Here is a 24,609-nt window from a genome sequence, read left to right as displayed (position 1 = left end):
ACGCATGTGCCCTTGAGCTGCGCTGATGCAGGGAGACGGTGCTGTTTTTTTTATGGGTGTTTTATTTCTAGGGCTCCGTCTCTGCAGTGTCCTCATTTTCCAGCTGACTGCCAGATCCTGCCGAGGCACCCAAGAGCCAGGTTTTCCTGGAGCTGGACAAGGCTAACTGCTGGATGGCCTCTCTAATGCACATTTGGGATGTTTCCCGCCCCCACATCTCTCTGTTGGTCCCTTCCTCTCCCTTTGGCGTCAGTTTGTCTTAACCCAGACTTAATATCAGTCCCAGACCTGATGTATTCCTACCAGATATATTGTATATTCAGATTGTGTCTAGATTGAAATGAGATGGGTGGTGGTTCACGCATTGACATTCTCCAATGTGTCTCGAGTGACCACTTGTGATGATATTTCATTCTGCACACATTTGATTTTATCTGTGGCAAACTGAAACTACTGCTGAGCTGAAAAAAGGGGATGTTCGGCCATACAGTTAGAGAATATGCCTGCAGTGGCTGAATGCATACTAAATAGAGTTCACAAGGTGCTCCTTTTAAGATGTGAGGGATGTATTTAAGTTTTAATGTTCACAGTACAGTGCTAAAGTGGACACATGCAGCTCTGCCTACCTCCAAATGAGACCTGAGTGATCACATCCCAGCTGTCTGTTATTTGTTCATCCAAGAGGCAGGGTCCCTGTAAACCTGAGAGGTGCTGGTGTTATCCATGTTAAGGCGGGAGATCAATGAGGGTTGTCCTGGTGGAATGTGGGTTAGCAGGTTGGGCGAGGCCCAGGAAGAGCTTGCTAAACAGTTGAGTTCAGCAGGCTTGTTCTTTGGAGCAGACCCAAGGTCAATATTTATTCTGGGAAACAACGGGAGTATCAAAGTCCATGCTCAGCTGATAGGCTCACCTTTATCCCAGAAGTATTTGCATTCGCACTTCTCTATTGAGATTACACTGTGATAGTTTATACCAGTTTTGCCACTGTTACAGCTCTGCAGAAATGAGACAAGGGTAACAGTAGCGGTGGTGGAGAAATGTCATCCTGGGCTGCTATACTATAAGTAGATGAAGTAGACGGTATGCATGCAAAAATGGAAGCCACCACAGCTGCAAATCAGCTGAAGCTACAGGAAATGGAATCTGCCTGCAGTATGCTGTTGTTTGTAGAGGGATTTGCCATTGCAGTACAAGCCAGAACAATGGAGAGGGAGAGCAATGGAAAGAGTAACACGATGTGTCCATCTGCAACTCCCTCAGGCCTCGATTGGTCTGTTGTGGGATAAGGAGTTTGCATTCGAAGGCTTGGCCCAGTGTGTTTGGCTGTGGATCACAGCTCCTGCTGAACAGAGCCCAGACGTGGTTTTCACTGCGAGCCTCCTCTTTTGTATACCTCAGTACAATATTGCTGGCCCACAGCTACAAAGACCCATGACACACACATACACTTGCCTGTTGTCAACGCGTACCTCCCTGTGTGGTCTGTTACATCCAGACAGAACAGACAAGGTTGTTCTTAACGCCAGCCTGAAGCCATATTTGAGACCACTCAGTAATGGGAGGGAGGACGTCTGAAGTAAAATCGCTCATTGTGCTGTGTGTTTGGTCGTGTTTCCATACATAGCACTGTCATGATTGTGGGTATGCAGATCTCCACATCCTGGTGATGTATAGCTAGCTGTGAATCAGTGCTGTATCACATGCTACGCTAACAAATCGGATCACTGCATACTGGGAAATGATGGATTTTTCTGTCTGCATTGCCTGTTTTTTAAACTGTGTGGAATTAAACTTGTGTCGTGTGTGTATTCACGAGAGAAACATTGAGAAGGTGATGTTGTACTTTGATGTGTTCCTGCAGATTCATCCTCTGTTTTGAATCCATCGTTTTTGAGCTGTTTGTTGAGAAGATTAGCGTTTTGTGTGTGGGCAATTGGTGTAGAAAGTGATAAAGAGTGGGTGAAAGAATGAGAGGGATGGCAGAGGGCCTTGAGGCCATGTTAATAAGGACTCCCTCTTTCTTTTCCCTCCCATTCTTTCTCTCTCTCTCTCTCTCTCTCCATGCCTTTGCACTCCTCCCTCCCTTCCCTTGATGATAGCAGGAGCAGCCAGATCATTGCTTCACACTCTGGCGTTTTCTCTCTCTTGCCCACCCCTCCCTTGCTTGCTCCCTTCCTCTTGCGCTCTTCAGCTCCTTCCTTTCATGTTTCCTCCCTCCTTCCAGTTTTCTCCAATCCTCCCTCCCCTCAATCCGTCTTTGAACCCTCAGGCCGCAGATCAGCCCAGTGCCGGTAGAGAATAGGAAAGGAGGCGAGAGGGCGGGTGGTTGGTTGTGAGTAAGGGAGAAAGGGTGGTGAGGGAGATAGAGGCACAGCCTCTTATGAAGATGGATAGAGGAGCTGCAGAAACATGCAGGCCTGTGGAGATGAACAGACTGACAGAAAGGAGTCAAAAGGTGGCTTTCAGACCAAGCACAGCCTCTGCAGCACCAACTGAAAACAATCTCTGTTGATGTTTATGTAGAAAACAAAAACTCATCATTCTGCACACGTTACATCCAAGCTCATAGACTCATAATGAAGGTGTGAAAATTGCCTCGGACAGATTAGATGACGAAAAGCCACACACACAAGTACTTGTCAGTCACAAACATGAACAATTCATCTTTATTGTTCACAACATCTGCTCATAAATAGTAACCATTCAGTTGGCTAGCAGCAGGGGAAGTTGGTTTCTTCGTAACTGTTCAGTGAGAGTATGCACAAACGACTGTGTTTCCACATTGCTTCACCTTGCTTCACCACTGCTCACAGTCGCTATTCTTTCTGTCTGCATCCAGCTCCTGTCCCTGTGAAACCTCAGGGGAATAGAAATTAGTTCTGGCCTCACTCGTTCAATTAGCTTTCCTGTGCTCGTTGGTGCATGGGTGACGTTATTGTGGGTTTGTGTTTGGTAACATTTGGGGAAATAAGGTGAAACAAATGTCTCAGCTCTCCCATTCCTTAACATTTTGTGTGCTTTCTTGTCTTGTTTTTTTTGACAGTACTGGCATAAAGGATGCTTCAGCTGCGAGGTCTGCAAAATGACTCTAAACATGAAGAATTACAAAGGCTTCGAGAAGAGACCATACTGCAATGCGTAAGTTATCCCTAACTCGTCATTTCATGTAGCATGTCTTATGTACTCTAAACTGGTTTTGCCTTCATCCCAAAGACACTGACAGCAGTGTTTAATCTGTCCACAAACTGAAATAGGACTCTCTAAATGAGTGTGTGTGCGCATGTTGCAACCCAACTACGGCCCCTCTGTCCCTCCTCTGCTGTTTATCTGTGACTATTCCAGCTCCCCCTCCTCAGAGAAAAGGCCCTATATGTGGTGTGGGAAAGTGCCTCCATCCCTCCTCCTCCTCACTGAGGAAGGGGAGGGGGTATCAACAAAGGAAATTCCTAAAGTTCCTCTACAGTGACACAGGCGGACACTCTGAAAACTAGCGTGTCCACTCACGCTTCAGCACATACTCACACACTGAAAGGCTCATCAGGAATCCATGGAATCCCCCTCTCTCGTTACTTATAATGATTTTCTCCTCCTTCTCTGTGTGTTTGGGAGAGTGAGTGAGTGAGTGAGTGCATGTTCTTAGAGTGAATGCAGAGGGAAGGCGTTGCTTCATGTCCTGACAAGCTCTTTTGCTTTTTGTTTCTTTTTTTTTCTCCTGAAATGGCATTTTATTGCCAGGGAAAATAAATCAAGAGACGTCATGCTAGCATTGTCTTTTTAAACCCTAGTGGAAACTCTGTGGTAGTAGGCAAGCATGTGGTCAGCTCTTTTCTATAGAATTTTTGTTACGTTATGGTTAATACCAGGGACAAGTCATTTGTGCCAAGAATGAGGTAAAATAATGACCTCCCTCTGGTCCCTAAGGGAAAACTCTTGTTTTTTGGAAAGGAGTGTTTTATGCTCTTGTCCACTTGTGTGTACCTAGACTACATTATTGCCTGGCTACAAGGAAAATCTTTGTCTTGCTGTTTTCATCCAAATTTTGCTGCTGAAATGTTCCAAGTAAGATGAAATATCTTAAATCAAGGCAACATGTACTTGTTTTTTGTTTGATAAGATACTGAAATTATATTTCTGGTCCTGAGCAATGTTATGCTTGAAACTAGAATTTCCACAATTATAAAGCTGCTGCAAAACAAGAAAAAACAGCAATAAAACAGAGGCAATATAACTTACTTTTGCAGTGTAGTAAACCTTAATGGTACAGGTGTTCGCAGCTAGCTAACACCACACACAAATAGGGCGTGACTGATTTCCGATGTTACCAGGAACCTCAGTAGCTTCCCTAATTTTCCTAGAATCACTCACCTTTTTATCTGGCTCTATACTTTGATGAAATGGAGTCAAACCATTCAGGACGAGTGCGCATTTCTTTGTTGGAAGATGTTGGAAGTTGGAACATTTCCAGCTCCATGAAAGGTTGTGTTTTTAACCTGAGAAAATAAAGCACACACAACATACATTCATGTAAATAATTTCCAGGTTAAACAAATGTGTCGATCCATCTCCAGAGCACACCCAACTCACAGGTGAGCATGTACATCTGTCCTCATATGTGAGCTTGAAAAAAAAACACAAGAGCCTATTTTACTGCTGATATTTTAACTTGTAACTGGAAAAGCACAGGTGTTTTTAAATACGCCAGTGTGACAGCTCTTTGTGAGTAAAGGATTTAAGTTTGATGCTGAATTTGTAACAACAATTTGTAAGTAAACAGCTGTTGACACTAACATTAGCAATAGCAAAAACTTACATATAGCACCTTTAAAGCCCAAGACCCACAATGCACCCACATAAACATTTTCAGTTGTTTTGGCTGTGCTTTTGGCTTTTGTACACCTGTTAAATCTTTATGATTTCATTTAAGTGTTATGAGATTTGGTGACCACAGCAAAGTCTGTTTTCATGGTTTAATGTCTCACCATGACCCTTTCACATCTACTTCAAGGCGTTAACCACCTACAGCAGGTGTCATCCTACCATCACCTTTGTTTCCACAGAGCAAAGTGGCGTCTTCTTTTCCTATCCCGCTTTTCCCTCCGCTCTCCCGTGCCGGCAGGAGCAAGGCCCTTCAGCCTGTTTATTATGCCTCTTTCCGTTTGTTTAAAACAAGCCTTGTTTGAGTAAACATCATCAGTGGAAGAGGCTCCCGCTTCAGGAAAGGAATGCAGGCTACGTTGTCTGTTATTATTCTGTGGGATCACTACTTTATCATTACTCCTCTATATTTGTCCTTAGTAATTGATATAGAGTTGTTTGTTTTCTCTGTCTTCCCACCCACCTCTTCCTTGAGAATCCTGTCCCTGATTAGATGCTAGAGTCACAGAAGTGAATTGTGGGAGATTTAGGAGGGCAGATAAGCAGACAGAGAAATTCTTTATTTCCCCTGGAGATTGTGGCAGCCATTGATGGGACTGCCTTAATGACTGATAGCCTGATATTAATTTGGACATCAGTGTGGTGTTATTGAAACTTGTCACAAATGTCTTGATTTAGTGTTCTCATTTGCAGAGCCCGCCATTTTCCTTCCATGTAACGCCAGCTTGAATCGCAGTTGACGTCCAGTTGTTAATACCAGTCAAGATTAAAACTACTTTCACACTGCTGGCTGTTCGCTACTTTGTGCTGCCTTTTGTATTTGTCTGGAAAGGGCTCTTTCTCATTGGACGCTGACCAGCAGAGAGGCCTAGTCAGTAAAATATCAAATGCACTCTGATACATGAGCTTCACTGTATAATGGATTCTGCCAGTCATGTTCAGCAGATATCTCTGCCCGCTATGTGCTAGCTGTCCTTCTTTAATGCTGCCTCTACCAACTCCTCTGCTTTGCTTTGTATGTTTTTTCTGTGAATATTTTCAGAGTTATCCTGCTCCTCACTCAGTCGCTGAACTTGTTGTGTACATGCAGATGAAATGTTCAGCCTGAATGATGCATTACAACCTTTCCAGGTCTTACAGGGTCAAGCCGGCCTCAACATCTCCTGGTCCCACAATGCAAACAGGCCTCTCCTCCTGCACAGTAGGCAGTTTGTGCTTGTGTGTGTCTCTGTGTGTGCGTGTGATTACACATACGTGGTGCCCCCTCACTCCTACACCCCAGCCGTGCCTCCCGTCCATTTTGATCACTCCCTTTTTTTAGTGTTCACAGGGCTAACAGAGTTTGTGCATGTGTCACCCACTCCCGTCTGCGACTTATTACCTTGTTATACAATCTGACAGATAGATGAGTGTTCTTGTGACTCATTCATAGCCTCAAACAGATACAAAAACACAAGCAGGGTTACGCACACACATTACAAGATCCTACTGAGTCACTAAGCTCATATCTGCAACCCTGTTGTATGTTTGTACAGCAATTTACAGATCCTTAAGTGCAAGGACAGTTTCTGAAGACACATTGAGGATGACAGGAGCGCTGTTAATGTAGACGCTGAGGCAGAGGGCCTGTGTTCAAGCCACACACCCCTCTGCCTCAAACAAGCGGGGGTTTTCAGGCACAGTGATGCTCAGTGAAAAGGAAGTGTGTTTCACCACAGACCAGACACACCCAACTCCAGAGAAAAATGAGCATTTATTACAAGTTTCCTAGCTTTCTCCCCAAGAGAGAGAAGGAGATACACTCCTGTTAAAATGGCCTATGGGAGCGCTCAAAGTACAAAATTAATGGCAGACTGATTGTGAAATTTGACAAATTATTTATGATGAGATTATGTCCATAAATATCAGCATATTGTTCATATGTGTGCACTTGAACCCAGTCAGCCATTAATTTGTCTTACTGCTATGACGGATGGTTTCTCAATAATTTCTCTGTTAGCCTGAGACTCAGGGGACATTATTGATTAATGGAGATAGAGAATCTTTTGACATTGCCCTGCCCAGACTGTGCAAAAATAAAGATTTACACTTATAGTGTCTCATAATGACGACTTTTAGCCACGTAGCCTTATTTCAGCTCTACTCTCCCTACTCATTTCAGATGTGACAGATAATTACAGATGTTTGCATCCAGAAGCGACAGGAGGCATTTGTATATAACGTACAAATGAGAAACACGTGTCTGTATAGGAAAATATCTTTTTGCTCTGAAAGAGAGAGCTTCATTTGCATCGTTTGATTAGCTTGTTCGCCGCCTGCCTTGAGCTCACCTGCTAACGTAGGCAACCACCACATCTGACTGTTGCTGATAGCTTCTGTTTCAGGAAAATGAGCGCTAGCAGTTGTAAAAACGTACTCGTGTGAGTGTGCACAGACCTGCATGTGTTTGGGTTTGCCGTGTATCACGCCAACTTCAGTCGACTTCTTCCCTGTAACGACATTCATATTCCACTTCCCGCTCTTTCAAATTATCGTTGGGGTTACTTTAAAGTGGCTCATGTATCTTTTTTTAACAGAGCTATATGTAAAGTACATCAACCACAGTCCTTTGTTATTTTTTTTACATCCTGTAGTCACATCTGGATGAATGCTAAGTCAGTTTGTTTACCATGTTGCCAAGGAAACGGTAAACATATTGCCTAAATGGGTTACCCAGAGGCACGGATAGTGGTTGAAGATTTTCGAGGTCACCCGCCGCCCCGAGGCAGGCTGGGAACTGCAGTCCATATGAGCTGTTAGATAAGCTGTGAGGGCTCTTCCTTTCCTGCTGGATCTGAGCCATATGTTCTCGCTGCCTTAAGGACCACACTGAACTGGCAGGCACCATTATTTGTGGACCTCAAGGCTACTTGTGTACAGAAGCCTCCAGTGTATAAAAACTTTGACTTATGCTTTGCATGCACCAAACCATTGACAGCGGTTTAGGCAATCAATAAGTAAGCGTGTGATGAATGGCTTCTGGAATGATGCTCGGTGTGCTGCATGCGTGCATGTCTGTGTGGAGGAAGGTTGCGCGTTTATGCTTACTTGTGTATATTTGTGTTTGTTACATTTGTTTCAGGCAGAGCATTTTCTCCCGAGCAGTAGGAGGTCGGGTGGTTATGGGTCCGCGGCTGTCAAGAAAATTCCCAGAATCCATTCAGAAAAGAGACTCGCCTTCATGCTCTGCTGAAGGGGTCTACTCATGACATCATTCACACTCACCCACTGTCTCTTTGACCCTGTTGCTATGTCTGTTGCATGCTGTTCCTCTTCCTGTTATCCCCCCATAGGCCGTGCCCATGAGTATGTGTCTGTGCTTTGTAAGCTTGGAAAGATTTTTTCCACACCTGCTATGGCTCGCCTCCAAAACTCTGCAACCTTGAGGCTCTCACCCCCCCTCACAGCCCCTGCCTGCACTTCCTCTTTTTCAGACTACCTTGGCTCCTACTGACAGAGCATTGTGTGTTACACTGACATGCCTTTTGTCTACAGGGGCTCCTAACTCAACCTCAGGACCACCTTGAATAACAAATGCCACCACTGTGGGGCCACAGACTGCACACTGCTTGAGTTATGCTGTTTTTTTTTTTCCTCTTAGAGTCTAGGCTTGAGCGTCACAGTGGGAGTCTGAGTAAAAGCTGGCATCTGTCTGTGTGTGTTTACTGTGCACTGACGCTCTTTGCTGTTTTGTGTGTGTTTATTTTGCAGACACTACCCCAAGACAAACTTCACCTGTGTGGCTGACACTCCAGAGAACCTCCGCCTCAAACAGCAGAGCAAGATGCAGAGCCAGGTAACTCTCTGTGCCACTAGCTACCCATAGTATTCATCTCTAAAATAAACTCTGGCTGGGAAACACACGCACACACTCCCAAGTGTGTTCACACCTTGGCATTGCTCCACAAAGGAGGCAATAAAAAGATATGCTTAATTTGAAAAGCCTGACTTGAGTTAACCCTAAAAATTGATCTGGGAGTAAGTACTTTCACAAAGCCAACTTTCAGATAACATAATCAGACTCATTCAGACCTAGTTTGAACATTCAAGATAGCTGCATGCTCCCAGCTTTAAGACACACCTGAGAAGTCAAGCGTGAAATTGATTCGCAATGGACAAGTAAGACTTGAAGAGAAGGGCCGGGGAGGTCCTTGGCCATGGAATATTATGATAAATTAAATGTTGTACAGATAAAAAGCTATTGCTAAGAAAAAAAGAAAACATGTTCCAAGCCAGTAGAAATGCACTAAAATACAGTTCCCCTTAAATGATTTCAGAAAGTAATGCAGTTTGGACCTTGCTTAAATCTGTTTCACAACATTTTCCATTTCCTTTTATCACTGGTTGAAACACAGTACTTGTTACATGAGAAAGCATTGCAGCATTAATGTCCTTAACACTTAAGAATGAGCCCATTTGCCTTTTTAGTTTAAATAAATTCTGGAGAGAACACTGCCTCTCAGCTAAGTGCTGTAATTCTGGCTCAGCTTGAGTTTCATCTCAGCCTGAAAATAAGTCCAATAAATGTGGAAAAAAGTATATTTTCTATAGTAACTGAGTTTGACTGTGTTCTTTGAATCTGATTGTGGAAACCAAATTAGCTTAAAACTAAAAAGTAGGTCTTTGCCAGTCTCTCTAAGGTGTTGATGTTCATCATCAATAATAAGGTGATCTGTCTAGAGAGTGGGGTGTGGTGACCAAAGCTTGTAATCCATTAGATTGGCTGTTTATATTTTGGCCAGAGTTTGTTTGTAATAATGCTAGGAAAAAATAAAAAATTACTTAACAATTCTTGTTTAACTAGTTCACTTACCTTTCTGGAACAACCCTTTTTTCACTCTGCCTTTTCCACCAGTGTTAATGTATATGGCTGTCATTTGTCATATGCCTTTTAATGAAGGGTTGCAAACTGGATTATTATAGCCCCATAAAGTTTTGTGCTTTTTATACCACACTATTTCAGCTTGTAATGCAGTGCCACCACTGTGTGGTCCACTACTGATGTACTATTCCTTTCTCTGCATATTTTTGTGCACGGCCACCCAAGTTTATTAAAAGTCAATCCTCCCAAATAACCAGTTTTCTCCAAATAGTTGCCCATCTAGATCTGATTTGTAACCTCAGAAAACACTGCTAAAGCTGTTCCTGCAGAAGCTGAAATAACAAAGACCCAAATATATTCTGAGACCAAAAAAAAACCTCATCAGACTAAAATATCCATCTGAACTGGGTCATGTGTTATTGCCTTAATAAAGATGGCTCTGACAGAGAGTCAGAGACAGAGAGATTTATACTCACCAGCAGACTGTTAACAATGTTTGCCTATTGTATCTGCCTGTAGATAATAGAAGAATAACAAATCAGAGATATGAGTGGGTATAAAATGTTGTTATATATGGTGGCAGACTAGTAGCAGACAGTCACCAACCTTGGAGGCTGTCATGTGAGGTTTCACTTCTCTTGTTCACACTATGGTGTCTGAACTGTGTTCCTTAGTAGTCTAGGAACCTGTCTATCAATGTAATCACCAAAATAACCACAGGAAAACTCCTTGGAACCCACACAACAAATTCTGATGAAAATTTACATCCAAAAAATGCAGACTTAGCACACTTACACTAGAAACACCCCTTCAATTTCAGTCATTTTCAGCCTTGTTAATCACCAAAACTCAGTAAGGGGGAATGGGGAAGTATCCATGGGGAAAAGCCGAAGGAGAGGCTTGTTTTCTCAGCATGTAGTGGAGGAGAGAGAGTGTTGTCCAGAGAGTCAGCAGGGATTATCAAAGGAGGCACATCAGTCGTCTTATCCGAGTGTCAGTGTCAAATGCCCCATGTGAGTGTAGGGGTGTGTGTATGTGAGAGGGGGTTTTTGTGTGTAGTATTGGGGGTGGGGGGTGGTCATACGGGCAGGGAGATAACTGAGGGATTGAGGGACAGATGGTGTTTTTCTACATGGATTGAGCATCCTAACAGCCCCCCACCAACACTCAACCATACACCAAGAGACAGTGATTATGCTAATGGTTTATCATAAACAGTAGCCTAAGAATCAGCTTACAATACACAAAAGATGTTTTGTGTGACATGAAGGATTCATGTGATCATGAATAAAGAGCAGCGCGGGTCTTTGTGACATTTTCTGTCATTTCCCTGTAGCAGCTGTTTGAAGACTGTGGTCGCACTGGAAGCAGGAAACCATGATTTCTCTAATACCCCAAGCTTTTAAAGGAAGTAGGTTCAAAATGATTTATAACTAGAGAGGGAGAGAGAGTTCCCTTCAAGAACATGACAACAGTTTAAAGTAAACAGAGTCCTGTCTGTTGGGCTGCAAGTTTATTACTTATTATTAGATCTGCTGATTATTTTGCCTGTAAAATGTCAGAAATTAGTGAAAAGAAGCTCAAGGAGATGTATTCATAGTGCTTATTTTATACTACCATCAGTCCTAAATTTAAACATATTCAGTTTGTTGTCAAATATGACAAAGAGAGCATCAAAACCTCCACATTTGAGAAGCTGGAGCCAGCGTATTTTTGGCAGTTTTGTTTTGAAAAATTGACAAAGATGGCATAGAATATTCTTTTGGCGACAGGAAGTGTAGAAAAAGTCGCATTAAAGGGTGAAAAAGCTGCTGATTGTGCTTCAAGTCAACCAGACACCCCTATGAAAAGTGTCATTTTTGAAGAGCTTCATGTTAAACTACAGAATATTTTAGCTGTGAAGTGTGTTTTGCCCATTGTACTTGTTTTTAATGTTAAATAAATTCGAGTAAATAATATAAAACTGAACAAAGTGCACACCATATGTGCATATGTGGTTAATGTAGATATATTTAGATAACATGAAAGACACCTCTTGCACTGTGATGATCGTGTACCGTTGCAGTATTATTGTGCTGTACACTTTGTAAGGAAGTTGAAAGTGTTTGTGGAGAACTGTGGCCATCTAACCCCTCACTGCCGCCACCGCTGCTGCTGTGTTGCTATGGAACCCTATTGCTATGGTAGCAGGGTAGAGGTTTGTCACACCTCATTACAAGACTTTGTGGGGGGAAACAGAAAGAAACAAGATGGAGAGAGAGAGAAAGAGAGAAATAAAGAACCTGTAGAGAGATGAATTTGGGAGGAGGAGAGGGAGCAATGAGGCGCACATGAGCGAAGAAAAAAAAAGAGGAAGAGACAGGAAGGCACCAACACAGAGAGAGGGAGGAGTGCTGGGTGAAAAAAGCAAGAGATAAAAGTGAAATCCCCAGAGGAAGGAAAGCTAGAGGAATGCAAATAGAAGCAGAGAGAAAGATTATAACGGGGAAGCGCTCCGGCTCTATGGGATGACTGCGTCTGCTGCTGTTGAGGCAGTAAAATATGAATGAATGAAAAAGAGGCAGAGGGAGAGGGGAGTGTGGGTGGGGAAAGAAAGCAGAGGCATGATTGGAGGAGAGGAAGCTGTTGCACAGACCCCAAAAAGACAAAGGAGGCAGACTGAGAAATAAAAATAGGGGGGAGGATCATACATTGACTGATGGGAGCAGAGCGAGAATGAAGGACAAAGATGGGTCGAGGCCACATTAATCATCTTCATGACTTATCTGTGTGCGCAGGCTTGAGAGCCGTGTATAATTTCCCGTGGAATGAGGATCATCTATAGTTTTCACTCAATATCTCCGGTGGACATCACGCCGAGGTGTGACAGCAGATCTCACACTGCATCACACACCTCACACTCACACATATTATCTGTAAATCACAACCATGTCGTGTCATCACAAGGCGTCGGAGAGACGAGAGGAGGATTGGTCAGCACTCTGTTTAGCAGTGTCAGACATTATGCGGACGTTGTGGGATGGAGGGACGGAGCTTTGTTTCCTGGTAATGGGCCTGTGTAAGCAGGCTCCTTTTCTTGGAGGAGTGCAGGAAATTGGTGCAGTCACCATGGAGGCAGGAATAAGGATTCAGCGTGGGGAGGGTGGAATTAAGTGATTTGTCATTGTTGAAATGTCATCGTGTGTGCTGAGGCGATCTGATGCGATGGACAAGAGCCAGAATGTGTGGCTGCCCCTTTTAGCTTGAAAATAAAACATGCACCTGACTTCCTGTTTCAGGTTTGTAGAGCGGTGTAAGCGGTTGCGGGTTTGAGTGTTCAAAATTGGCCACAGTGCAACAGTGAGGGGTGGTAGGCTCAGTGCATTGTAGTTTCTGATATTCATCTGACGCTGCATGGGCTGGACACTTCCTCTTCTGCCCTCAGGGTCATGATAGGGTGGGAAGGCTGGAAAAACACACACACACACACTCACTCTATTTGGCATACACTACCTCTCTTTCTGACCATATATGGTTGCTGCCACGTCCTGTATGTAAGGCCTTCACTCCCCAGCAAACAGGAAGTAAACGTCATCACAGTAGACTAAGCGGTACACATATGGCCAACCTTACTTTGCTTGCACACACAACACACACACACCCACACCCAAAGACTCATAATGCTTACTTTAGTCACAGTTTATTCATAAGAAAAAAAAGATTATTTCAGCCACAGAACTTAAAACTCTCTGCGTTGCAGAGTGGGTATGCTGTGTTTCTCAGAAAATGGGGAAATACCAGCATTGCAGAAATGTTGCAACACATCCATTTAATTCAAACTGACAGTCACTACTGATGTCACTAGAGCCAGACTCATATATACCAAAATACCAGCGCCTAATAAGGAAAAAGACATTAGTTTGATTGGACCACTATGAGAGGCTAAGCTGTTATTTCTTCCCAGAAGCTCTAATAAACAACTATCTGAATTAGAAACACTGAAAACTGAATGGAAATGAAGGACAGCATGGTTTCATTTGAATTTCCTTTCCTGACATTGAACAGCATTTGTTAATTTGTGCCTTCTGTCATTGACATATGTTTAATCTGACTTTTATATCATATTCGATTTTTCAACTGTAAAACGTCCCAGTTAGTATGAACAGTATCTTGGTCAAAATTTTTTAATTAAGTAAATCAAAATATCAAGATTATTTTAATGTTACTCCTAAATATCTTTAGAAGAAGTTATAAATGTGACTGCCATGATTGTTTTATTATCATCTAAATTTAGGCTAACATTTTATGATGACCCTCAGTCAAGAAAATACTAAAATCATTAGCTGAATGTTCATTTCACAAGAGGTGACGTTACAGGATATTCATGTTGGTTATCTATCGGTGTTAAGCTGCAGTAAAGTCAACAATAAAACCATTTTCCCTGCTGCTATAAAAGTATTTTATTAGGCCAAAGCAATGCTCATTAAAGCTCTGCACTGATCCATTTGCTAAGCCATGTTCAAGTACTTGTAAGGTGGAAACCGATGCCACAGATGTTATTGATTTAAAAAAAAACAAAAAAAAAAACATCATATCCTTTATTTTGATGATATGGAAATGATTCTATATCCATGTCTGGCAAGCAGATCTGTATCTGTATGTTGAAAGAATCTAGGTCAGAGTATCTATAAATAATCATTTGCGCTGCATTTGCTGGGTTTTCCTCGTTGACTCAAACAAACACATGGAGAGTGTTCATTTGACTGCGTAATGCATTTTCGCTCTGAATGTGACACATATTGCGTTTTAACCTTTTTTGGTGTGTTCCTAACGTGATCGTGTTTGTTCCGCAGGTTCTTTACAGGGAGGATTTCGAGAAGAATAAAGGAAAAGGTTTCAGTGTGGTTGCAGACACGCCGGAGATGCAGAGAATTAAGAAAACACAGGATCAAATCAGCAATGTGAGTGTCTGCAACACGGTCACCCAACACAGTCACTGCTCACTCCACGCGTCCATTTATTTCTCTAAATCGTAACAGAAGAGCTATAAATGTTCTGTGTTTTGACTAAGCATCTAGAGCTCTTCTAGTGATGACAGCCTGGTGTAAAGCTAATCCAGTATGAATTGATTACTTTATTTGGACTATAATCACTATTGGCAACTGAGAATTTGTTCTTAGGAGGATAAAAGTGCACTGGAAAGGCTCCTTTTACTTAATAATTGCTGATATCACAGCTTCAAGTTAACTAACTTTTAGGCAGGTCATGCTCATCTGCTGCATGGTTAAAAACATTGCTTAATACTGATGTTAGTGCTGATATAAAAGCTTAATCAAATTCACCAGGAGAAACCACCAGAACTACAGCACAGGATATTTTGTCTTTTTTAGAGTTGATCATTTCCTTTATTTCACTTCCTGAGACTGGCTGCAACACCTCCATCTCAGGCCTCAGAGCTCCACTCGATTAAGATCTCAAATTGTATCATATTTTGCATGATGTCGGTTTTTTTAAGCATCTTTCATCCTCCCACTTAGTCACCAACATCAGTAAATGTCAGGCTCCTTCTGCTCCTCATTTCTAGTAATGGAATTCTCCTCAAATCACTTTCCGCATGGGTCATTCTCCTCCACTCTCCCCTCCCTTTTCCCTCTGCTCCTGTTATTGATTTGCCATTTCTCTGTAAATACAGAGCAGCAATGGGAGAAATGCATGGCGGTGTTTACCTCATGTCCCCAGACTGCTTAAGTCAGCTGTGAATCAGGCCTTTACATCCACGTGAAACACTCGCGCTCAGACATGAAAAACAGTATGTTGTTACACATGAACCGGCTCAGCACCGACCTCACTAATGGCATAATTAGTGTGGAGGGTGATGGGTAATTACTGCTTTCATGTGATGAAAGATCTTGCGTGACTGAGATCAAGGAAATTTACAAGACAGAGAAGGATACACATATATTACATGTATTTATGGGTGTGCGCATACACACAAGCCACATCAAGATAACAAGTGCATTATGGCTGGGATGGATTCGGGCGTATTGTGAAGTGTTTTTAGTCACACTGATAAACACGACATCTGCTTGTAATCAGTGCGTCATTCAAAGATCATCATGAGGGAACCACTCCAAGCGAACGCTCCGTCTTTCTCTCTTTTTGTTCTCTTCCTCCGGACTCTACGAAACAAACCAGTTTACGCAGCGACCTCCCCAGAATGTCAGCAATGCGAAGCCTTTCATTCAGCTCGTCTCGTCTAGATGTGTTTTTTTGCTCTGTCACGACTCTGGCACTTCCCGTAAATACACACACACACACAAACACTTTCTGTTCGACCTGCTCCCTCAACACAAACCAATATAATCTCCCTGACACACTCTCACTTAGCATATTGCACTTGAGAAACAGCCACTGTGTTCACTGTGTTCTCTCAGTCACTTGCTTCACTGTCCTTTGCACAAACACTCTGTCATCCCATCCAGTCTGTGAACACACTCCTTGCTAAAGCCGCTGGCACAGTGGGCTCTTTGAGCCGGGGACAAAATCAGGGTTGTAAATCTTGACCGAGGCACTGTGAGTCAGTCTGTTATCAGCCTGGTAATAAGGGGGGACGGGTTATTTAGTGTAGTCATAAGCAGTCACTCAGTTTCAGTTTCATCAGTGTGGCCCTGTTTCATGTTGTAACACTGAATGTTGCCTTTGTCACACCGGCTGCAGAAGTTGTAGGGCTGTACCTGAGGTTTATGACTTGAAGATTCAAAAAGCTCTCAGCAAAAGGTTCAACCACCCTTGAGGTAGTAGTAATATGAATGATTTAAATTGCACTTAGTCAGATGATTGTCCTCCCCCTCCCTCCTCCTCTCAGTATTTCCTCTTGAGTCTAGCTGGCTCATTCTCACCCCAAACGTTCAGGCTTCTGGTTAGTTCCCTTTTTTTTTCACTTCACCTGTTCTTCCTGATGTGTCAGCGACGGTTGCTATGCAACTCTGAGCTCACACTACTTCCGGCCGCCGAGATGTCATTTCCTCTCAGCGTCAAGCTGCTTCCCGAGACTTTGCTGCATGTAGCGCGCCCCACCTATCACCATGGACACTGCGCTGATGGGGAACAAGTGGGAGACCTCTGGTGGATAGAAGAGTAACTGCACATTGTGGCAGCTTCCTGGAAAGACAGCTGAACCTGTGGGTTTGAAACTCTTACCAGAGTATCTGCAGGTCTTGAAAAGTCTTAAAAATCATTATTGTCAGTTTAAAACATCTGAAATTTAATTTACAGAAGTCTTAGATTTTTTTTCCAGCTTGCTGTTGGCTGTAATTTTACTTATAAAATGGTTTTGTATGTGATTTGACAAAAACTGTCTGGAAAACCTCTGTTCCAGACCTCTGATGTTGTATAAAATTCACCTGTGGACCTTAAATAAATAGACTGCTTGTTAATTGTTCAATACTTCTGTCCATTTATCTATTTATATATTTACTGCTGCTTATCCAGGTCCAGGTTGTGTTTTATGATTTATTAATGATATTTTGTGTGGGAGTTATTGTCATATACCGCTGAGAAGCTGTGACAAAAATGTGATAGAAATGCTAATAAATTCATGCACTATCATCTCCACTGTTTTTCACTGATATCTTTCAATCCATATGTTGGTCGGCGTGAGTGTAAAACAAATTAAATTGCATTCCATGTGGTATTAAAAAGGTCTTAAACAGTTTTACGTTTAACTTCTTGCAGAAACCCTGTCTTCTATGAAGGTGCATGCACTCCTCATCTTTTTCTTGGATCTTAAACAGTTTTTGTCTTTCTCTCTTGCAGATTAAGTACCATGAGGAGTTTGAGAAGAGGAAGATGGGAGGAGAGGCCCCACATCAGCCAAGCAGCCCCAGCCCAGGTAATTTTTTTTTTTTTTTTTCAAACACGCATTCATACAAGGCACCAGACAGAAGCAGCAGCAGCAGTAGTAGTTGTAATAAAAATAGTTTTATGGAAAGCAGCTTCTCAAATGTCACAAACTTTGCTATAAGATGAATGAATCAGTTTACTCCAATCCCAAAAAACATCATGAATAAAACCAAAACTGTCAGGATGGCTGAAGAGAACTAATGAGAGTGAGGAAATATTCTTTTTTTTACTGAACTTTAACCCTTCAATGTCTCATAGTTACATTAAGCATGTTTGGTTCTCTAAGTACTGTATCTACATTTTTTTTTTTTTTTTTTAAGTTTCTTGCCTTGTGTTTGGCTCCGTCCCCTGCCACAGGCTGTATGAGCTCACCAGACTGGGTGTTTCCTTAGTCACACCACTCAGGGATCTTGGTCCTAACTTGTTCAGTGCCCTCCTCCTCTGCATTCAACACACTCATCTATAAATAGTTACGTTTCTGCAGAAATTTCCATGTTACATAGTTAAGTAAGTAATTCTAATATTGCACAATCAGAACTTTTATTCATTTCTCAAGCCAAAAGATTGTTTCTCAAAGCTCAGACCTGTCAACTGTGAAGTAATAAATATGAACATTATGTCAGAACGTTACTTGAAGCAGGTATTTGAATGACCAGTGTATCTGTGGTTTGTATTTTACATGCCTGATTCACACTTAAACACAGAATGGCATTGTTCGTGAGGTTGTGTAACAGGGAAATCGAGAGCGAACGGATGCATGTCTTGGCTTGCCGTGTTTTTGAATTCCTCACTGTCTCAAGGAATCAGTGCAGACAAATCAGACAGGAGTAAATACCCCTGGCATTAACATGCAGTTGTGGTGTGCACTGAAAGCTTAATTCTCCTTCCCCCAAAACAAAGTTAACAAATTTATAGCTTGCTGCTGAATCCCAGTATATCTCCTGAGTCTGCTCTCTGAGACAGAGAAGCATTAGCTTACAGCTCATTCTTTTACCTTCCTGTTTTCTCTGTTTTATCAGCAGCTTACCAGTCCTCTGCAGGGTCCCAGAACTACAACTACGAACCTGCTCCTGAGCCAGTGCGCCAGGCAGCCGGCGGCCCACCTCCCAGTGCTGGGGTAGGTCCTCCATTGTCTCCCCCTGCCACTTTTGCTGCAGGTGGACAGGAAGTAACATTTGAGGAATTCAAAACCTGAGAAGTGTCACAAGATATTATTGTAAAAAACATTTTTACACGTGTTGAAACAATTAGTTGGCAGAAAATTTAGAATTCATTAATCATTTAAGTTCCTTTTTTAAGCAAAAATGCCAAGTTTCACTTGTTTTAGCCTCTTAAATGTGAATATTTGTCTTTGTTGTTTTCTTTGACTTATGTGACAGAAAACAGAACATTTTGGGGTTTTAAACTGTTGGTCACACAAAACAAAATATTTGAAGGTGGCAGCTTTGGCTTTAGGAGATTAGTTTCAGCCCTTACAACAATTTCACAAATGATAACCATAACAGTAACTGAGCCTTTCAGACACATTTTATCGTTGTGGTTTAATGATACACACGTGTAAAAACACATTCTGACATCGATGATTTCCTCCACAGAAGCGGTACAGAGCAGTGTACGACTACTCTGCTGCCGACGAGGACGAGGTGTCCTTCATGGACGGAGATGTGATCGTAGACGTGCAGCAGATCGATGAGGGCTGGATGTATGGCCGCGTGGAACGCACCGGCCAGCAGGGCATGCTGCCCGCCAACTACGTGGAGGCCATCTGAGTGAGAGGGAAAGAAAACGAGGGAGAGAAAAAGGAGGAGGAGGAGGTAGAGAAAGGGAGGGAAAGAAGGAAAGGAAAAGCCCAGTGCCATCTCATCTTAACGCCGCTTTCTCTTGATTTTACTCTTGTTCCTATTCTGTCCTGTGAGACCTTAACACCCCCCCAGCCCCCCACTCCCTCCCCTACATCCCTGCTCTGCTCTCACTGTCCAGCTCGCCAAACCACAGACACCCTTTATCTGTCTGTCTGTCTGTCTGTCTTTCTCTTTCTGTCTGTCTGTCTGCCTGCATCTCTGTCCGTCGGTCTGTGCTGATGTCTGTCTCTGTTTGGATGTTCATCATCCTCTTTGTCTTTGTCACCAATCCTGGCTCCACTCTCGTGCCATTGCAAGTGGAAATCGAAAAGTCTTAAAAGAACTCACAGTTCATCGCAGTAAGTCAGGGGTCATGGCTTGTTACACAGCTCCATCCTAGCTTTAGCACTTAACAATCCTGACACAATATCATGCAAAAAATAAAGAAGAAGAAATGTTAAAAAAAAAAAAAAAAAAAACTTTTCCCCCACACGTCTGTCACCACATCTGCAGACATTATTCTGTGGAGAAAATAAGTTTGAAGTGTAGGTGGGTGTGACATTTCCATAGACTTATTTGTTTCCTTTTTTATTTTTTTTTTCCTCTCTTTAATTTCAGCGTGATCTTGGCCAGACTGGAAACACAGTGCAGAATCTCAGTCGATCAGAACTTAAGCTTGAATATTTTTGACTTGTGTACATTCCTTTAACCTCTAACCCTGTTTGCTGTTGCACCAATCAGCCAGTTATCAGTCTTAACAGAGAGGTTTTTAATATATTTATAGATAGACACGCATCTTGCCGTCGTGTTGCTCGTGTTCAGCACTGCACCGTTGGGTTACCGTCGTGAAACTGGAATCGCAGCCTAACTGAAGAGCACCTCCTGGCGTTGCCTTTTTCTCAGGCTTTTCAGATACAGGAGGGATCAGGGACAAGTTAGGGGACAATTATCGGTCCATCTCTTGCAGCCACACTGAATACATCACCTCAGCTGGTGTGGATGTAAAGTCTATACACCCTTATTCCTGTTTTTCACAGCCTGAATGCCTTCAGTCCTGAGAGAATCACAAAGTTATGGTGACGAAGGTTTTGACGAAAAGGAGACGGGATCAGGTCAAGTCCTTCCTTCCATCAAAGAGAACACATTTATAAAAGAGAAGGCCAAGCACAACTTCTTTTTTTTTAATCTATTCCACTGTTGTTGTGAGTGAACATTCCAGTCTTTTCTTTTTTTCCATTTAATGTGAGAGAACTTGGTGAATCCTTGGCTGTGGTAAATGTTGTTGATGTTTTTCTCATGCTGTTCTTCCTTTGCCTTTTCTTGTTATTGTAAGACGCTTATTTTCCACAAAAAAAGAAAAAAAAGAAAACATGCTAGTGTATTAAATAAATGAACCAGCAACTCAATTTATGAATCAAGACAGAGGAATTTATCTGGACTCGTGCAGCCGCAGTGTTAGATCAGTCGTGGGATTAATCAGCCTGCAGTTTTAGGTCAGATCAGTGCTGGCAGCTAGTTTGAGAAATACTTGCACGTCCTAGCCTGTTTCTGATCTCTATCAATGCTGTTTATTATTCTGGAGCCTATAAGAAAGACTAATGTTAGAAGAATTACATTTAAAGTACACATGAAAGAAAGTTTTATTGTATGCTGTGGTCATTAAAATGTCAGTAAAGGCAGGCTTTTGCAGTCAATCTGGCAGGGGAATCCTAAAATTATCAACTATTTTTGATATTGGACCAGTATATGGGGTTTTTTGGTGGTTTATAAACATAAAATTAAGCATTTAAGTTGCTGGTTATTACACAGAAATGCTGCATCATTCCTCCACTCTGGATATTCGTGTATTTCTGTGAGGACCTTGACAAAGTTTAAAAATGATATTTGACCTCTCATCTCTCAGTGGTGTAAATACTCCCGTCGGCCCCTGACCGTACTCAACCTCTTTCCCCTTTTCTTGCTGTTTTCATTCTCCCGTGTGATGCACTGTGACAGACGTGAGCGATCAGGCGTGGTGCGTTTGTAGGTGTGGGTGGGAGGAGGGGGGGGCCCGAAAATATTTCAGCTTTATTAAATAAAAGAATCGAGGCTCTCACTATGTAGCTAGATGACATTGTACAATTGTATATGTATCATAAAAGGTAAGTTAGGGAAAAATGTTTTTACAGGTCATGGTGCTCTGGGAAGTGGCTTGCCTGCAGATTTAAAAAAAAGTGGTTCATATTTTTTTGTGAATGTGGCTGAGGGGAAGTTACGTGATTTTAAAAAGTTGACTCATGGAGAAATCCAGTGTGGTGCAAGTTAGTCAGTTGGTGTTGAACATTCATAAAATTTTGCAACTTTCTAATGTGATAAATTGTGACAGTGCTGAAGAAAACAAATCAGAAAACAAAAACACACCTCAAACTGGGTTGCCAAACAAAATGAATGAACACACTGTACAGTATGTGTGCCTGTATTTTGCATTAACCTTTACTTGACAACAGGACAAGTTTATTTGCAAAGCAGATGCTAGATCAGAAAGCTGTTTTAGAGCTCACGGTTGCGTGTTTCACGGGGGTAAACTGAAGAGTTGTTGGTTTTTTTCCTTGAGGTGAAATGATTGTTGTTCCTGGCTTATGATGATGTTTGCTCAAATTTAATTTAATAACAAAGCTACTCACACTGGTAGCCTCTGTTACTGAGGATTACATCCAATCCAAACCTTTTTTTTGTCTCGAGGTCGTCGATGTTGTCAGTGGGTGTTCTGGACGAAATGGAAAAAAGTGGCCAAAGACAGCCAGTGCTGTGTAAGTGTGGCTCAGGATGGATTTGTAAAGGCAAAGTCAAATTTGAGCATGTGGTGATGTAAGTGTGCGGGGCAGAGGGCAGCGATCTGATGCCCTCAATCTCCCCCAGGGTGGCTGTGAGGCAGGGCAAGTTGTTTGTCTGACCTGAATATTAGTCAGGAGTTAACCTCTTTGCGCCAAATACCGCTCTTCTGCTCTGGCATCAGTCATCTACTGAACTGTAACGTCATATCATAACCTCCCCTCGTTTCCATTCAGTTTCTGTCTAGTATCCTGTCCGCCCGTCTGCTGCGATCCCTCTTTCCTTCAGCCTTCATCGTAGGTTCCTGCGCTTCTGATGAATCATCCCCTGCTTCTATGATACTGGTTATATACTGTAGACTTTGCAGAGTGAAATCATGTAATCCACAATCGCAGGTTTAGCATTCAGACCAGTTTTGTGCATTCCATCTTAAATTGTTTTGTTTTTGATATAATTTTGTTATTTTTTAAATAAAAAAATAAAGATACCATATGCATATTGACATACACGTGTATTCAAATCTCATACTGAATACATACTCAGATTTAAGGACCTGATATCATCTCCTGTTGCCCTGTTACAGCACTTCAAATTGTACTTATGATTCTGCAGATTCAATAAAATGTCATTTTTCTCAGACTGTTGTTTGTGCTACATTCGTCTGTTGTGCAGCAGATCTGTGGTACAAATGTTCAAGTCCCTCACACCAACCTCGGGGCATTGTACATGTACGATGTCACCTTCAGGTTTCCATCATTATATTGTCATAAATACGTTATGTTAGGATATGTTAGTGTTTATAGGCAATCTATTTAGGGTGATGCACCATGTGTACACCACATAAACTAAAATAATAAACAAAGGGCTATTATGGAGGACCTTTGCTTTAGTGGTACAAACTGCCTGACAAATTTGATTTTAATCACAAAAACCACCAACCTGGAATTTTTAGAGCCCCCTGCAGGTCTGGAGACGGGTCAGTTGCCTTCATATTGAGCTTTAATGATCAATACGTTCAGCCCCTGACATGAGACAAAATCTCTTCTGTGAAGATGTATGCATTTAATCCCTCTTTAATCATCTGAGGAATAATATCAGGGGAAGGTTTTCTGTTAAAATAAATTAGGGCAAAATGGCTGGTTTAATTGAGGTTATGTAAGACTGGTCCTGGAACAGCTGGGGGGGTCAGATATTTTTAAAACATTAGTTATAACTATCAGTATGTATTGTTTAGTTTCTGGACACAACATGCGCCGTTAAATTGAAGAAATAGGAAGTATTGTGTTGCCAACAATGGAGGAAAACACCCTCCAGTGATTGGGGTATTTTACCCAGAGTTTAGCCTGTCAGGTCACAGGCCTACTTGGTTTCCGCGGTTGTCTATCGCCCTTAAATCAGGACACGTTGTTACTCAAATAAAACATTTCTTTTTTTTCAGCTTTAGCAGAGACTGAACTGGAGTTGGCAGCTCGCTGTGAAAATCTGCCTGAGAGCCTGAACACGGGGTTAAAACAAGACTACAATTTCCCCTTTACCTTCGCTTCCTGTTTTGGAGCAGGAAGAGGGGGAGGGTCGGACTTCATCACTCCGTCGTCGTCCGAGCGGTACCGATCTTTGCCGACGTCCTGCACCGGGCGGTAGTGTGCTGTTTAGTGCTGCGTGTGCTTTTAGCATCTTCACCGTCCATCTCTGACACCGTTTCCATCATGGTGGACATTTTGGTGTTGATGTTTTTCGCCATCATGGGCCTCGTCTTCCTCTCCTACATCATCTACATGCTGTGATGATGATGATGATGGTGGTGGTGATGAAGAGGAGTCCCGGTGCACGGGCGGACACGGGATGTGTGTTTTTCCTCTCCTGCATGCCTGGTTTCCATCTCGGAAAACGGTAAGGGAGCCTTTCACTGCACATGATGCAAGTGATATCTGCATTCATTATTAAGCGAAAATGTTATATATTGCGGTGCTATTAGGAAACTAAAGAGAGGATACACATGAAATATTCCTGAGGAAGGGCCTACCTGTGTACACGATGAAGTTATTGCACCTGATAAGAAATATTTGTATTTCTCAGCTGCAGATTGTAAATGTTTGAAAGCGGCTGCCTTCTGTTTCAGGGGGAAGAACCAGGAGCCAGGCCATGATGGCTTCCCAGCAGACCTCTCAGGTGGGATGTGAGGAGTGATCCAGCGGAGAGGAAAAACAAATGAAGAAGAAGGAGTGGAAGCCAAACTCTGTCTCCCACTTGCACTCCAGCCCTCCCTCAATGGATCAGTCCAACCTGGCCACAGTCCTCTGACAAAATCTCACCCCCCGCCCCTCCACTTTACTTCCTCTA

General features: G+C 42.5%; 1 protein-coding gene across 2 annotated transcripts in view; it reads left to right on the top strand.

Annotated features, from left to right (window-relative positions):
* lasp1 (LIM and SH3 protein 1) overlaps positions 1-22,906 on the top strand; it is a 28,696-nt gene extending 5,790 nt beyond the window's left edge. The window contains exons 2-7 of one of the 2 annotated variants that reach the window (XM_018660591.2): positions 3,044-3,138; positions 8,626-8,710; positions 14,569-14,676; positions 17,531-17,606; positions 18,640-18,734; positions 19,213-22,906. In XM_018660591.2, coding sequence (XP_018516107.1) covers positions 3,044-3,138; positions 8,626-8,710; positions 14,569-14,676; positions 17,531-17,606; positions 18,640-18,734; positions 19,213-19,386 — 633 coding nt within the window. In that variant the 3' untranslated portion in view covers positions 19,387-22,906. Of the gene's footprint in view, positions 1-3,043; positions 3,139-8,625; positions 8,711-14,568; positions 14,677-17,530; positions 17,607-18,636; positions 18,735-19,212 lie in introns of both variants that reach the window. The other variant, XM_018660590.2, reaches the window with a different exon arrangement.
* Positions 22,907-24,609: the final 1,703 nt, after the last annotated feature.

This window comes from Lates calcarifer, linkage group LG11, assembly GCF_001640805.2.
Source record: "Lates calcarifer isolate ASB-BC8 linkage group LG11, TLL_Latcal_v3, whole genome shotgun sequence".
NCBI classification, from domain to species: domain Eukaryota; kingdom Metazoa; phylum Chordata; class Actinopteri; family Centropomidae; genus Lates; species Lates calcarifer.
This window is presented reverse-complemented; position numbering and strand designations above follow the sequence as displayed.